This window comes from Phascolarctos cinereus, unplaced genomic scaffold, assembly GCF_003287225.1.
Source record: "Phascolarctos cinereus isolate Bilbo 61053 unplaced genomic scaffold, phaCin_HiC Scaffold_4;HRSCAF=312, whole genome shotgun sequence".
Lineage (NCBI taxonomy): Eukaryota > Metazoa > Chordata > Mammalia > Diprotodontia > Phascolarctidae > Phascolarctos > Phascolarctos cinereus.
The window spans coordinates 88,042,623-88,057,608 of NW_027555847.1; the positions used below are offsets into that span (position 1 = coordinate 88,042,623).

General features: G+C 39.3%; 1 protein-coding gene across 5 annotated transcripts in view; it reads left to right on the plus strand.

Moving 5' to 3' along the window:
- Nucleotides 1-14,986, plus strand: part of USP4 (ubiquitin specific peptidase 4) — a 71,279-nt gene that overhangs the window by 10,253 nt on the left and 46,040 nt on the right. For 4 of the 5 annotated variants that reach the window (XM_020999017.2, XM_020999016.2, XM_020999014.2 and 1 more), the window contains exons 3-6: nt 5,857-5,987; nt 7,629-7,755; nt 8,927-9,072; nt 10,035-10,096. In XM_020999017.2, coding sequence (XP_020854676.1) covers nt 5,857-5,987; nt 7,629-7,755; nt 8,927-9,072; nt 10,035-10,096 — 466 coding nt within the window. Of the gene's footprint in view, nt 1-5,856; nt 5,988-7,628; nt 7,756-8,926; nt 9,073-10,034; nt 10,097-10,295; nt 10,414-14,986 lie in introns of those variants that run through there. The other variant, XM_078152381.1, reaches the window with a different exon arrangement.

Genomic DNA, 14,986 nt, shown 5'->3' on the forward strand with positions numbered 1-14,986 from the left:
GCCACCTTGCTGCTACCCTTGTCTAGCCATTCTGCAATCAGTTTATAGCTTCTCTTCCTTCCCAATTCTTTGTTATCACAAAAAATACTCTTAAAAATGCATTGCTTTATTAGGGATTGTTCCTCTCAAGGTCTTGTTCTTTCTAAGAGAGCATGTTATTGTTCTTTTTAAAAGACATCTTAGCTACAGCTTATATATGTGGCCTTATACAGTGTGAAGGAATTTACAGCTTATCTAATCCCACCTTGTGTTGGAAGCAAGAATCGTTTCTACATTGTCACTAACATGGCTATCCAGCCTCTGCTTGAACATTGAGTGATGTTATTTGGGGAAGCTGATAAAGCATTGAATTTGATAAATGAGTTAAGGTTCTTTGGGACTGATTATATAGGAATGGGATATTTCTTTTGACAAGGAATCTCCTACTCGGTCTTCATGCTGTTAGTCACCCTGATGATCAAACCTGTTTGCTCAGTGCTGGGGTTGGTGTGAGTGGCTTTGGAATGCAAAATTAAAATTAGGAAATTTTGAGGAAAATATCACTCAGTGTGCATATATATCTGTGTATGCAAGAATGTGCACATCCGTGTGTCATATATTTGTGTGTCCTGGTGGCAGCAACAGGGTTTCATAGTTTAGATTCCCTCCATTCCTTCTCTTGGTCTCTTAAATTGAATCTTTGTGATAAGACTGGTGCTTTGTCTATTATTCTTCCCCTCCATTCACCTCTGCCTAAGAAACTTGAAGAAAGGAAGTCTGTATTTTGCGATGCTAGTGTGGTTATAGCAGCAGTGGGCCATGGGCATGCTCTAGGAAACTGCTTTGAGAATCCCAATTTGATAGGTCTCCCTTGATTGTAGTGTCATAATACTAGTGTGTTAACAAAAATGGTTTGCTGTATTTTGGCTTGGGAGTTTGACATCAAGTGTGGTTGGCTGAATCCCAGACAGAGTGAACTGAACTTGGCATTTTTATTGGCCCTGATGTTTGAATAAATGCATGGAAAATAATGTATTAAATGCTTACTATGTACCAAGAACTGTGCTGAGCATTGGAGATGAAAAGATAGTCCCCTTTCTTAAGAACTTACATTGTAAGGGGGAAGAGGTGACTTTGAATGAGACAGTGATAGGAATAGTTAGTGGCACCACTCTGGAGTAGATTGAAACATTCTATCCAGGACACATGACAGAATCGGTTATAGTTTCTAGTTTCAGACCTGGAGGGGGAGGGGGAGGGTACTCAAAGTGGTTGGAGAGGATATGAGATGGTATGGGAATAGGAAATGAATTGAAGGATAGTTGGGGCTTTTCTGAAATAGTAGCCCAGGAAATGCAAGGGTTCCACATAAAGGCGTGGTCTTTCATGTGGGCAGTTGGTCCTCATGTGAGGAGATAGCCCAAGAATAGGGAGTAAAAGGAGACTTCCCTACACGATTGCAGTTGGTGAATAATTAGGGTAAAAATTCATTTCTTACCTGTTAATAGAAGAAATGCTTGAAATGTAGTTGAGATTTTTTGGATAACCATGTATCAAACTCATTGCTGAATGATTATCCTATAGAGAAAATAATGCAAAGTGTGGGTAGTCAAGTTAGAATACCATCACATATTATGACAATTACTATATGTTAATAAACACAACAGCAACAAAAGAAGTACACAGAAAAGAAATCAGAAAGGGACACAGGACAGGTAATCATTTTGTTCCTTTATATTGATTCAGTTGATCAGAGAACTCATTGTGAACACTTCAGCTCCTATTGCCCCTAGTCATGCTCTGTGATTCTTGTACTTCTGTATGTCCTCTATAGAGGTTCCGTCCAATTTAGTGCAGCAGATAGTAAGTTTATGATATTATTTGAAATAAAATTAAGTTGTAAATGGTTTAGATGTTATGACTTTATTTGGAATTCATTCCCATAACTGCTTGTTTGTATTTGTTGATAATGTTTTTAAGTTTATGAGTTAAAATTTTTTTAAAGAATAATGCTGTGCATATCCTTTGCAATACTTCACAATAATATGAGGAAGAATAAATTAAATACTCTGAACTTTTCAGAAACTGCTAGAGAAATGTCAGCATAAACAGAATCAGTTTTGTATCGTTACTACATCAAGCAAGCATTTAAGTACCTATGGGTCTTGAGATAGCCTCTGCTAAAAAGGATATGCTATACACATATGGGATTTTCCTTGGCACCATTGTCCCCCATTTCCTTGAAACATTAAGTTCTGTTGTATTTTCCTTGCTCTGACCCTATGGAGAATCCTACTACTTCCGTCTTTTTGATTGATGTGAGAATTTTCAGAGCAGGAGGAACTGTACATAAAAGTGGGTCAGATGGAAATTAGTGAATTATTCACTGTGAATAATTGTTGAATTATTCACTGATAATTAAGGAGTGCAACTCCTAGTGCAACTACCTGGGATGTGGGGAAGGAAGGGACCTCCCTTTAATGGTTCCGTTTCCAGTGCTTAGCATAGTGCCTGGCACATATTAAGTGCTTAATAAATGCTTGTTCACCTGAAGAATAAAACATAAACTCTTTAGCCTGCCATTCAAGTTCCTCCACAATCTGACTCAGATTTCCTCCTGACTTTATCGCATGCTGTTCATCTTCATTCATTCTAAGGTCCAGCCAAACTAGGTGATGCACTCATCCTGCCCTCTGTCTTGATTTCTGCCTGTTGAAATCCTCTTCCTTCAAGGAGCACCTCATGTGCTACCTCTGCTGAGATGCTTTCCCTGATGCCCCCAGCTGTTAGTGATCTCTCTTAAATTTTAATCAGAGCACTTTGGATCTCAGCCTTGCCTTCATCCCGCTTTGTTTTGTATCATTTATTGTCATTTCTCATTTTTGTATCATTAGAACTTAGCAAATGGACCTTACACATATTCTTTAATATTGTTGAATTGAATATAATCCCTTTTCTCCTCTCCTCCCCCATTTTACAGGAAAAAGTAAAAGTACTGAGAACTGAGGCCCAAAGAAGGGAAATGTGATCAGTATTTCACAAGTAGTAAGTGGCCAGATGAGAAGGCACCAAGAGGGAGAAGGGACTAACTTTAATGATTGCCCAGAAAACCTCCTGCTATTTTTTTTTGCCGGGGGGGGGGGGAGGAGGAGATAGCTTATGTATTCCAAATGGTATTCACACTGCTTTCTTAATTTACCTTGCTGCTTTGATCTGATTAGTACAGGACGTTTCTTCAGCTGTTCAGTGAAATAAAACTTCACAAATACCGATCAGTTCATACAGCGGCGTTCACGCTTGTTTTGATAATCTGCAGTGCCTCTTTTACTTAGTTCTCAGTGTGAGGATAACTTACTTACCAATGCAGCCTTTGTGCAGGCTCTTCCTGGGCCTGGAATGCACCACTCCTTCCTCTGTCTCTTAGAATTCCTGCTTTCCTTCAAAGCTCAACTCAGGCACTCCGCCCCCCCCCCTTTTTTTTTTAAAGTTTTCAGCATTCGCTTTTATAAGATTTTGATTTCTGTATTTTTCTCCCTCCCTCCCCACCCCTCTGCCCAAGATAGCAAGCAATCTGATATAGGTTATACTTGTACAATCATATTAAATATATTTCCACATTAGTCAAATTGTGAAAGAAGAATCAGAACAAAAGGGAAAAACCATGAGAAAGAAAAAATAAAAAAAAGTGAAAATAGTATACTTTGATCTTCATTCAGACTCCATAGTTCTTTCTCTGTATGTGGATAGCATTTTCCATCATGAGTCTTTTGGAATTGTTTTGAATCATTGTATTGCTGAGAAGAGTTAAATCTATCATGGATGATCATAGTGTTCAGGCACTCTCTTCTGCAGGACGTTTTTCCTCATTCCCTTAGTTGTTAGTGCTTTCCTTATTAAAATGACCTTGTGCCAATTTCATGTATATTTTGTGCTTGCTTATCTATGTGTTGTGCATATACATGTATGTATATGCTTATCTGTGTACATGTTGTACATATAGATATTTTGTGAGCCACAAAATTCCAATCTGTAACAAAAATCATTGAGACAGAGTTAATCAATTTATTAGGAATGCCAGCGGTCCCTGATCAATTTGGTCCAAGACCTTCCTCACAGTCATCCCTCTACTTGAGGAAAGATTGCTTTTAGAGCCTTTGAGGCAGTATCAAAAATAGAATGAGATGGTACAATCCCATGATTCATCAGTTCCAGAAGTGGGGAAGTCTTATGATTGGCTAAGGACATTTTCTTATGGTTGGCTAAGGAAAATGTCCATCAGTCATAACCACTTCCTCAACAGGCCTTTCACAGGTCATTAGCTACAGGTCATCAACTATAGGCGGCAATTATAGGCCATCTCTTCAGGGACTTTGCAAAGGTCATACAACCCTAGCTTAGTGTTTGACTAACAGTATCCTAGGGTCCAAGGAAGTTGTGGTTTTGAAGCAAAGGTCATTAGGAAGTGATGGAAGTGATTCATAGGAGTAAAGGGGTATTGCTGAGGCTTATGAACTTTATTTCAAGCCAGTATACTTAGGAGTATGGGGGGGGCATTGCTCATACAATAAGTTACTTGCTGTTGGTGTTTTGTTTTTTGTTTTTTTGGCTAGGCAGTGGAGTTAAGTGACTTGCCAGAGTCACACAGCTAGTTCAGTGTCTAGTGTCTGAGGTTGGATTTCAACTCTGGTCTCCCTGACTCCAGGGCTGGTGCTCTATCCACCGAGCCACTTAGCTGCCCCAATACAAAAAGTTCTTAACCCAAGTCAGTACATGTTCTTACAACAGGCCTAATAGCAGCATGATTCTGTCTGATAAACCCAACACAATATAATCATCAATATATAATGGGTTGATTTTTTGTTGTCTGTATAACTCTTATTTTTACAACATTAGCAGCTCTGTTCTACTTACATCACTGATACCCATTAAATCACAAATGACCTGAGTAAATACTGATTAAATTGAGCAGGAGTATCAAAATCATCTTCACAGTGCTTATCGATGTTCGTGCTGTCCATGTATACACACTTGTATTTGCTTTTCTGTGTACATGTTGTCTCAGGTAAAACATCAGCTTGATGGCATGTAGTCTTTCATCTTTGTCTTAGTATTCCTTTCATCCAGCACACCTATCTGTACCTGGCATGGAGCTGGCACTTACTGCTGGTAGGTGGATTTTGTACGGCATTTTGAAGTTTGTGAATGCTTTACATAAACACCTTGTTTAAGCCTCACAACCCTGTGAGATAGGCTTTCCATCTATTATTCCCATTTTACAAATGAGGAAACTGAATCTCAGAGAGGTTAAATGACTTGTACGTTGCGGCGAGAGTAGAGGTGGTCTTCAGCACTCTATCCCCTATACCACAATCAGTTTATCTAATGTAGGACTTCCTGTATCTCCAGCCATTATAGACTTAGAAGGTAGTGGTAGAATATGGATATTGTAGTCTGGTCCCCAGATCAGGGAGGAATGATCTTCATCAGTTTTTGTTGCTCACCTCTTTCATCTTGAGTTTGACATAGTGTGTTTGCATTACTTATGCATTGTTGATTCCTTTTATGACTTAAATAAAAGTTTTGTTTCTATTTACAAATTCTGTTTTATGAAGACTGTGTGGGAGCCTACTTAGATGCTGATGATTGTCTGTGGCAGTGTTACAGAAAGTGTTTGTCACGTTCATAATAAAAAAAATTGTTTTAAAGAATAAAATGCACAAGAATCGCTTAGTATGAGAAAACATAGAGGGCTGTTTCATTTTACACAAGTGGATGAAGTCACAGGTTCATCAGAGTATCCAGAAACTAGTTGAAACATATTCCTTCTGAAAAGAGCTGTACATCTCATGATTTTTTGTTTTTTCTTTTTCTTTTCAGATCCTGAAAGTCAAACGTTAAAGGAACATTTAATTGATGAACTAGACTATGTATTGGTTCCTACTGAAGCCTGGAATAAATTAGTGAATTGGTACGGCTGTGTAGAAGGGCAGCAGCCCATAGTCAGAAAAGTGAGTGCTTTGTACTGTTAGTCTTGTGCAGCCTCCTTGTACATTGTGCTGTTTCTCTTCTTCACAGAGTTTGCTTGGAGGACAAAACTGCCTGTTTGTGCTGGATTCAGGTTGAGCTAGACAGACTTAATTGGGCTGAATGAAAGTGCTTTTGGCCTTTGACTCCCCACTTCCCATCAAACACACATCTGGAAATGATTCCAAATTCAGCTTTTTTGGGGAAGGAGTTGTAGAAGTGGGCAGGAGCAAAAGTAGCATGATTGTTATTGTCAGTGTGACTGGCATCAGAACAGCGTGACTGTTGTTTAGTGTATGGTAAGTATAGCGTTCATCTAAGCATACTTGTAGCCTGGGATTTAGGAGAGCTATAAGTGTGAAGGTCCATTTGAAGTAAATATTTCAATGCTTTGCACCTCATTTCCCTTTAAAAATCAGATACTTGTATTTTTCATTAACTAGACTTTGGGCAACACCCATGAACAATTCTAATGCTGCGATTTTACAGACAGGCAAAATTTGAGCCTCTGGGGGATGAGCAGATTCTTATAGTTGGGTAGGCACATATATCAGTAATCCTGATCCTTCGGAAGGCCTGGCCCCTAAATATGTGGACTCAAGAGTGCCATGACTTCCACCAAACCTAAGTCTCTCACAGAGAGCCATACACTTTGAGGGCTTCTGCATTTTTCACTTTTGTTTTATTCCAACATAGGGCAATTTCCATCACTCCAATGCCATACGGTGGTTTTTTATTGTGCAAGTCTCTTGGCTCTGCATACTTTGTATAGTCCCTTCCCAACAAGATAGGAAAAGAGAGTTAGTGGTTAGCTTAGGCTGCTCAGAATTACCACTTGGGTGAGGAAAAGCTTTTTCAGCAGCTAGAAATCTGGAATCTTGAGTAGGTTCTAGAGAGAAGTTGAGTAAGGAGAAAGAAAAACAGTAGGTAGTAGTTTGACTTAATTTTGTATACCCTGTAAGTTAATAGCTTTGACAGTAGGCATTATCTTGAACATTTTGTAAATATGTTCAGACTTATGAGCACTGAGTATACCCCTTATTTGGTATCTGACTCAAGAGCTATCTTTATAGGCATATTTGATGATCCTTTGTTTTTGTAATCATTTCATTTGTAACAGAAACAAATTCATTTCTGAACCTTTGTTATGTGGTAGATTTCTCTTTATTATGTTAGTAATGTATACGTAAAGTTTACTTGTTTTAAAGTAGACTATGGGTAAAGTTCAGGGTACCTCGCTTTGGCTGACAGTAAAGAAGAGTCCTTCTATCCAGAGGTTAACCTGACCTTCTAGTGTAGCCGATGGGCCCCTGTCATATCTACTTTCTCTTTTAGGAGATTGTGCTGTGACTGCTGCCTCTTTGGTACTGGCTGTGTGAAGGCAGTGCATTCTTTTCTGTTTCCTGGTAGAGCCTAAGTTGTGGGGTAGACTTTCTGTTGGTGTTTTGGGCAATGTCTTTTATTTTAGTCTGTAGATCTGGTTGCTTTGCCACTCAGGGAAGGCAATTCTTTTTTTTTTTTTCCCCAATGTTAACCTGTTGACTTGCTGTTCAGTTTCTGAGCGTATAGCTTCTCTTTGATATGGCATACCCTTCTCTCCTTCACCTTGATGCCTCTTGTCATAGGTTGTGGAACATGGCCTGTTTGTAAAACACTGCAAAGTAGAGGTTTATTTGCTGGAACTGAAGCTCTGTGAAAACAGCGACCCGACCAATATGCTGAGTTGCCATTTCAGCAAAGCAGATACCATAGGTGAGCATCAACTAAGCTGGGTATGTGGTGTGTGGTATGTGGTATGGTTTGGTTCAGAGCTGGTATCATTGGGAATGAAGTGGCTCCTCCTAGACAATCTTTTCTTTATTTCCGGATCTGAGAAGGGCACTGTGTACTTGATTATGTTTTGGTGGCTTTCCCATCCATGGACTAGGGCTGCAGAGCTAGTCTGCTAGTTTCTATGACTAGCCTGTCATATGGCTCCTGTTTCCTGTTGGGGATGGACATTACTGTTGGAGCTGAAAAGCACCCTTATCTTGTCTTTGGTGTGTACTGTGCACCAACCTTCTCTATCACTAGGGCCTTAGAAATAGTGCCAGTTCATTTAGGTTCATGCTAGTGACAGAGACCAGCCCTGGGATGAACACTTAGGGAAAGGAGTTGAATTGACTGTATTATGGTGTATACAGTATTGAGTAATCTGGAATAGGTTAGGGATATAATGTAGCAAAATATGCTGCTTGCTTTCTTTTTCATACTGCAGCCTGCTATCCTTCTTAAGCTTTTTGGTTATGTTTGTTTTTTTTATAGCCTATTCTTTTCTGAATATGCCTACCCTCTTCCTCCCCTCTTCTACCCATCTTCCCTTGTGACAAAGATTAAAAAAGAAAAAAGTTCAGGAAACCAGCTAACAGCCAACATATATGTACTCCTCTTTACAGCACATGCATCAGTTCACATTGGGTTGTCTTTAACACTGTCTCTTTTGGTGATGCCCTTTAGTCATCTTCTGAAGTTTGGATTTTGCCTAAAAGCAGCTCCCTCGGGGTAAGACTGCAGCTCCCAGCAGGTTTGAAAGATCTTAATGTAAAGTCAGCCTAGCTGAAGCAGTTGGCAATCGTAGTCAGATTTGTAGTGCCAGCCAACTGTTGCTTTTTGTACCAAGAGCCAAGAAGGCTGTGTTAGAGGACTCGCATGAGTGATGGGTTTTTTCAGGACTCATCAATGGTCCTGGGATTAGGCAGAAAGGGATTTCAGCTGTAGAATACTTTGAGAAAATCTGAAAATGTTTCTAAGTGATTTGTCTTTATTTCAGTGTCATTGTGGGGCTTTAATTCAGCCTTGTCAGTTCCTTAGACCTAGTTCTTGCTATTGCATTAGACACTTGAGTGTAGAAAAACAGCTGAACTGTGTGTTTGTCTTTAATTAGCAACAATTGAGAAGGAAATGCGGAAACTATTTAACATTCCTGATGAGAGGGAAACAAGGTTATGGAACAAGTATATGAGTAATACATATGAGCAGCTCAGCAAGCCAGACAACACCGTGCAAGATGCTGGTTTATACCAGGGGCAGGTATGTGGCTCTGAACTCTCTCTCTTAACTTCCACCTCTTAGAATCTCAAGCTTCCTTTATGACTCAGCTTAAATGCCCCTGTCTGCAGGAGGCTTTTCTGTCTCCTGCAGCTTCTAGAACCTTCCCCTCCAAAGTTACATTTTATCTACTCTTGTTATGTATTTTTTAGGTGTCTAATTATTTACATGTTGTCTCTCCCAATATGATGGAAGCTTCTTGAGGACAGGGGCTGCTTTCATCCCCCCCCTTTTTTTAAATGATAGTCTAAATGTTTATTCAACAGCTCCTCCACTGACTTTTAGTATTTTAGACAGACAGCTTGCTGTAATAGACTGGCAGGATGCAAATCACCCTTCTTGGCTCTCTCCCAAGTTGGTAACAGTATTGTCTCTTTCTTTTACTTCCTGGCTTTGCAACCTAATGATGTCCTCAGTCTAACGTGCTTCCTATAACAACTACAGTTGTGCACGTTTCAAAAATCTTTTAATTGACTCAAGGGCCAGCTGTACCTTTAGTCAAAATAGGAGGCTGATTATGAGCAGAAGTGGATTGGAGAGCATTGTATCAAAACTTTAGAGCCGGAAAGATTAAGGGTCGTTATAGTCCAACCTTCTCATTTTACAAATGAGGAAACTTAGGCTAAGAGGTTAAATGTTACACAAGCAAAAAGTCATGGAAAGAGGTTATGAGTCTAGTTCTTTTTTTTTTTTAAACCTCCGGTTCTTAGCACCATACCTTGTACATACGCGCTGAGTAGAAGCTTGTTTTATTGATTGCTGATTACTCTTTCTGCTGTGTGTAAATAAATATATTGTGGGATGTCAGGAACTTGTGTTTTTTGCAGAAGTTGGCTAGATCGTGGCAGCCTTTAATTTCTTTGCATAGAACAGAAAATGTGTACTGGTAGTGTGACAATAAGGATTACTTCCATTGCCTTGATGTGTTATTCCTTTTCATTCAGGTACTAGTCATTGAGCCCCAAAATGAAGATGGCACATGGCCGAGACAGACACTTCAGTCCAAGTAAGTGAGCTTTCTTCCTATTTTAGCCCAGTGTTCAGATGTCTGAGTGAGAAACTCCTTTCTAAAGCATTTATCTATGCTAGAGAATTTTTCTCTGACTTGGGGGAAAACTTTCCTGAAATTCTGAAGTGTATATTGACTTTCTCAGGACTTATTCTTTGGTATGAGGCATAACAAGCAACCTCTTTTTTTCATCCAGGTTTAATTTGTCAGAAGAGCACAGTATCAGGGAAAGTATTGCACTAAACTCTGGTGAGGCTCCTGTTGTTTTAATGATATGCTATTACTCCCCCTCTTTATGATTAGCCTGGCTGGGAGCCCAGATGAACAGCTCAGTGGGCACAAGGTTTTGGCTGAATTAAAGGTAATAGTAGTTTAACTCTGTCTCATTGCCATCAAAGTGTCGCCTTTGATTAGGGAGTTGTTAATAGTTGTCCCTGGAGCTTGCCAAGAAAATTTTTTGTCTATAGGTGCATTTATATATAGTGTGGAATACATCCTTGGGAAAGGAAGAGTTGATTTTTCTTTTGAAGCTGAGAGAAAAGGGATATGTAAAGAGGATGGCTGTAAGGCAGCTGTTGTACCTTTCTTTGCCAACATCATCCAGACTTTTGACAAAAACTTTTATTGGGTTAGAGGTTTCCCTCCTCTATGGCCCAGATAAAAGGAAAAAGGTGCTCCAGCTAATGATAGGCAGAAGAAATGAGAAGCTGTGGGCCTCTTATCCTCATGGAATCTACAGGACTTGCCAATATAGTCCCAAAGGAGCTTTTGATGTCTTTTGAGACACAACTTGACAGGTTAGCTGAGGCTGCTGTCATCTCTTCAGAAATGTTACTTACCTCTGGGGTGTCTGAGTGAGGCCCAACATTCCTTCTCTATCATGCTTAGCAATTGAGGTGGAGGCTCTCTCACGTGGAGAAAGAATTCTTCATAGTAGCTCACTAGGAGAGCAACAATAACATTCTGGGAAGAAAACAACCTGATCTATGTTGAGACCTGTTACAGCCTCATGTAGTTTTGTCAGTTTTGATTGTCAGCTGTATTAGACTGGATCAGGGGTGGGGAACCTGGGGCCTTGAGGCCACATGTGGCCCTTTGACTAAATCCAGACTTCACAGGAAAAATCCCCTTAATAAAAGGATTTCTGTGTGAAGTTTGAGTTCAGTCAGAGGGCCGCACTTGAGGACCTAGAGGGCCACATGTGGCCTTGAGGCTACAAGGTCCCCACCCTTGGACTGGATATTCAGTAATGCTGTTTCATTCTACTGAACTTCACAATGTAGCCTTATAAATATGGTTCCCCAGGCTCAGCAGTGGCCCTGGTAAGCATAGTGCGAGGCTGATTTTATTAGTATGGTTAACACTATCGCCTAGTGGTGGGGAAGTAGAAAAATTTCAGTGAGTGTGATTATTATTTAATTCTCACATATACAAGTGCCTTGAAGATCCTTGATCACTGTGTCTATTGGGAACTACTTTTTAGGTCAAGTGTCTAATTTTTTTCTTGAATTTTAATGATGATTTTTGGTTAGTATTATACCTTTTGTGATGTAGTCTCCCTAATTTTCCCCAGCTATGATAATTTCTCTCAGTCAACAAACATTTATTAATGCCTGCTATGTGCTAGGCACTGGACAAACAGGTAGAAAGAATAGAAAACAGTACCTACTCTCAAGGAATTTACATTTACCTAAGGAGAGCAGTATTTATGTAAACATATACAGAATAAGTATAAGAAAACAAAAGTTGAGTAAGAATAAGTTAGAGAGGAAAGGCATTAACAGTTGAGAGAATCAGGAAAGGCTTAATGTATAAGGTTGTGCCTAAGCTGAGACTTGTGAAGTGACTTCATGTGGAGAACACCTTGTGGGGGAGCAGACAATGCAGAGATACAGAAATGAGAGTGGAGCTCTGTTTGTGAGGAACAGACTGGCTGAATCAGAGAGGGCGATATGGGAGTGGTATACTGTGAGACCACAAAGACAGGTTGGAACATGGATATGAACAAGAGCCTAGAATTGATCCTTAGAGGTAATGGGAGCCTAAGCACTTTATTGAGGAGAGTGATATGGTCAGGTCTGTGCTTAAGGAAAATCACTTTGGGGCAGCAGTGTATAGGGTGGACCAGAGTTGGGGAGAGGCTGGAGCTAGGGAGGTCATTTAGGAGGTCTTTGCAGGCAGCAGTCTAGGTGATGCTGGCCTGGGGGTTGGATAATTAAAGAGAAGGGGTTAGTGTGACAGTTGAGGGAAAGAAATAACAAGATTAGGCAACTGATTAGATATGTGGAATGAGGGAGAGGGAAGAATGGAAGGTGATTCTTAGGTGGTCAGCCTGAGAGAGAAGAATGGTGATGCCTTTGACAGAAATAAGCAAGTTTGGAAGAGGGTTGAGTTTGTAGGGGAGAGATCCATTTTCTTTTTGACTCTGTCGGTGGTTGTCAGAAAAACCTTTTCATAATCATTCTCCTCTTGTATGTTTCCTTTTCTCATTCACTGGTCTGGCATATGAATTTCTTTTTAAAAAAAGTTGTGCTTAATGCTGTGAGCTCTAGGTAGAACTAGTGTAGCTAGCTCTTCCCAAAGTAGTTGTTATAGAAATTGGAAGGATAGCTGTTATTTTCTTTACATAATGTTAGAAAAAATTTGGAAGGCCCTGTACAGTATTTTTCTTCAACTTAAAAAAATGTGAATGTAATGCTTAGAGTATTTAAGATAAATCTTCTACAGTGGGATTAGTTTTAGAATTTTAAGCAAGTTTCTTGGACGAAAGACTGAGCTGAATATGACATGCATCTATTTAAAGCTGAAATTGACATGCATGTGTTCAGGTTTATAGTTGCTGTCTACTAAATATGTGTCTTAACTTATTCAGGGCAGAAGAAGAAATGAGTGTAGATTTTGGTCCCAATAACTTAAACAGTACATCCACTGTGGCACATGAACGAGTGTGTTTGTCTGGACTTTCCAGAGGAATTTTGGCTGCAATCAGGTTCTTATAACTTGGCCTACCCAAGCACCTATGGAGAACTGTACCTTTATCAAATAATACCTTAACTTGTCTTCTCTATAGGAATTTTAAAAATACTAAATACACAAGGACAATGAGACTTAATCAAGCTCTCCTTACACATTTCTGACATGTATGGTAACTTTAAGATTTTGGAGTACTGGCAAGACCAGACATGATTAGAATTTAAACATATACCCTTCATATAGTGTTGTGTAGATATTTTCTCTGGTAGATCTAAGTAAGAGACTTGGAGGAGCTAGAGAAGACCTTCTTGGTTCAGCATCACCCCACTTTGCAATGCTCAGAAAAGAATTCTTTTCATACTTAGAAATTTTGTTCCAGGATTTAGCTACTTTTTTTTTGGGCAAATGTATTTACACTGAGAACTCTGGTGACAGGTCTTTTATCTGGAATTTTCTGAACAATGTATCCTTTGAATTGAATTTTTATTGAATTATTTGTCAGCAAGAAATGATTTAATAGAATCATAGTATTTAAGTTTGAAAGTACCCTAGAGGTCATTTAATTCAAGTCCCTTATTTTGTAGAAATTGAATCTTCAAGAGGGGAGAAGTGAATCAATTGCCCAGGATTACACTGATAGTAAAGTGTCTGGATCAGGACAAAAATAGTTTTTTCTACTTTATTTTCAGTGCTTTTCTGTTGTGCCATAGCTGTCTCTTTGGTAGAGAGACTGGCCATACTTGGAGACCGAACATGTGTGTCCAGTAACTTGATTGGTTGTATGATTTATTGCACTTGTGATTATATTCATCTTTAACTTCTCCCAGTTTATTCCTTAGCTATACAGGTACTGCATGAGATAGGTCAAGAATGGGGAACCTGAGGCCTTGAGGCCACATGTGGCCTTTGAGGTCCTCAAGTGTGGCCCTTGACTGAATCCAAACTTCACAGAACAAATCCCCCCTTGATAAAAGAATTTGTTCTGGAAAACTTGGACTCAGAAGGCTGTACCTGAGGACTTAGGCCGCATGTGGCCATGAGGTGTAAGGCTCCCACCCTTGGCATAAGTAGAGAGTACAATGAAAGGTAATTTGGAGTTTGTATTTCACTGTTTTCTCTTTCTCCCTCTGGCTTTAGTCTTTGTATCACTGATTCTGTCGTATTATTGGAATGTGGTAGTGATGGCAGTGATGGTGATGGGTAGAACTTAGTAGTGCATATTAAGTTAAGTGCTGGTAAGTATCCTGAACTTAATGCCTTACTTAGGCTGCCAGATCCCCAGTTGATGTATTTCCCTATCTGGTACTTGAGCTAATTTACAGTGTAAGAGACTAGACATATATATGTAAGAATGAACTGCACCTTTTTGCTAATGGAGATTTATCTTCTAGTAGGTACAGCACTGGGTTAGGTGGGTTTCCTGTCACTTAGAAAGTTATTGGTGGAGTCAGGGTTAGAATGCAGGCCTGTTAGATGATGTTCTCCACGGTATGCTTATTTTATTAATGTACACACTGATTGCCTTCTTATCTCTGCCCCTCATAGCTTCTGTTTTTTCAAAAGGTACACTAATTCAAGATCAGATACCATTATATTGGGTGCTTTGTGTTGACTGTTTTTGCTATTTAGTCACTTCCTTTGTCTAACTTATGAGAACTTGATATTCTGAACTAACATCACAGTTGTATATTTCTAAAAGAAGACTTCAAAAGTCACTATCTATTAAACGCCTTGTATAATTTTTAACTAAGATAGAGAGCATCTGGGTGGTTTGTTGGATTTAACCATCTTGGAAGTAAATATAAATCCAAATTATGCATTAATGAAAAATATCAGAGCTTTAGAATCACATATATATATAAAGTTGAAACAGTTCCTTTCATTCTCACACTCATTTTAGATATGTTTATTTTT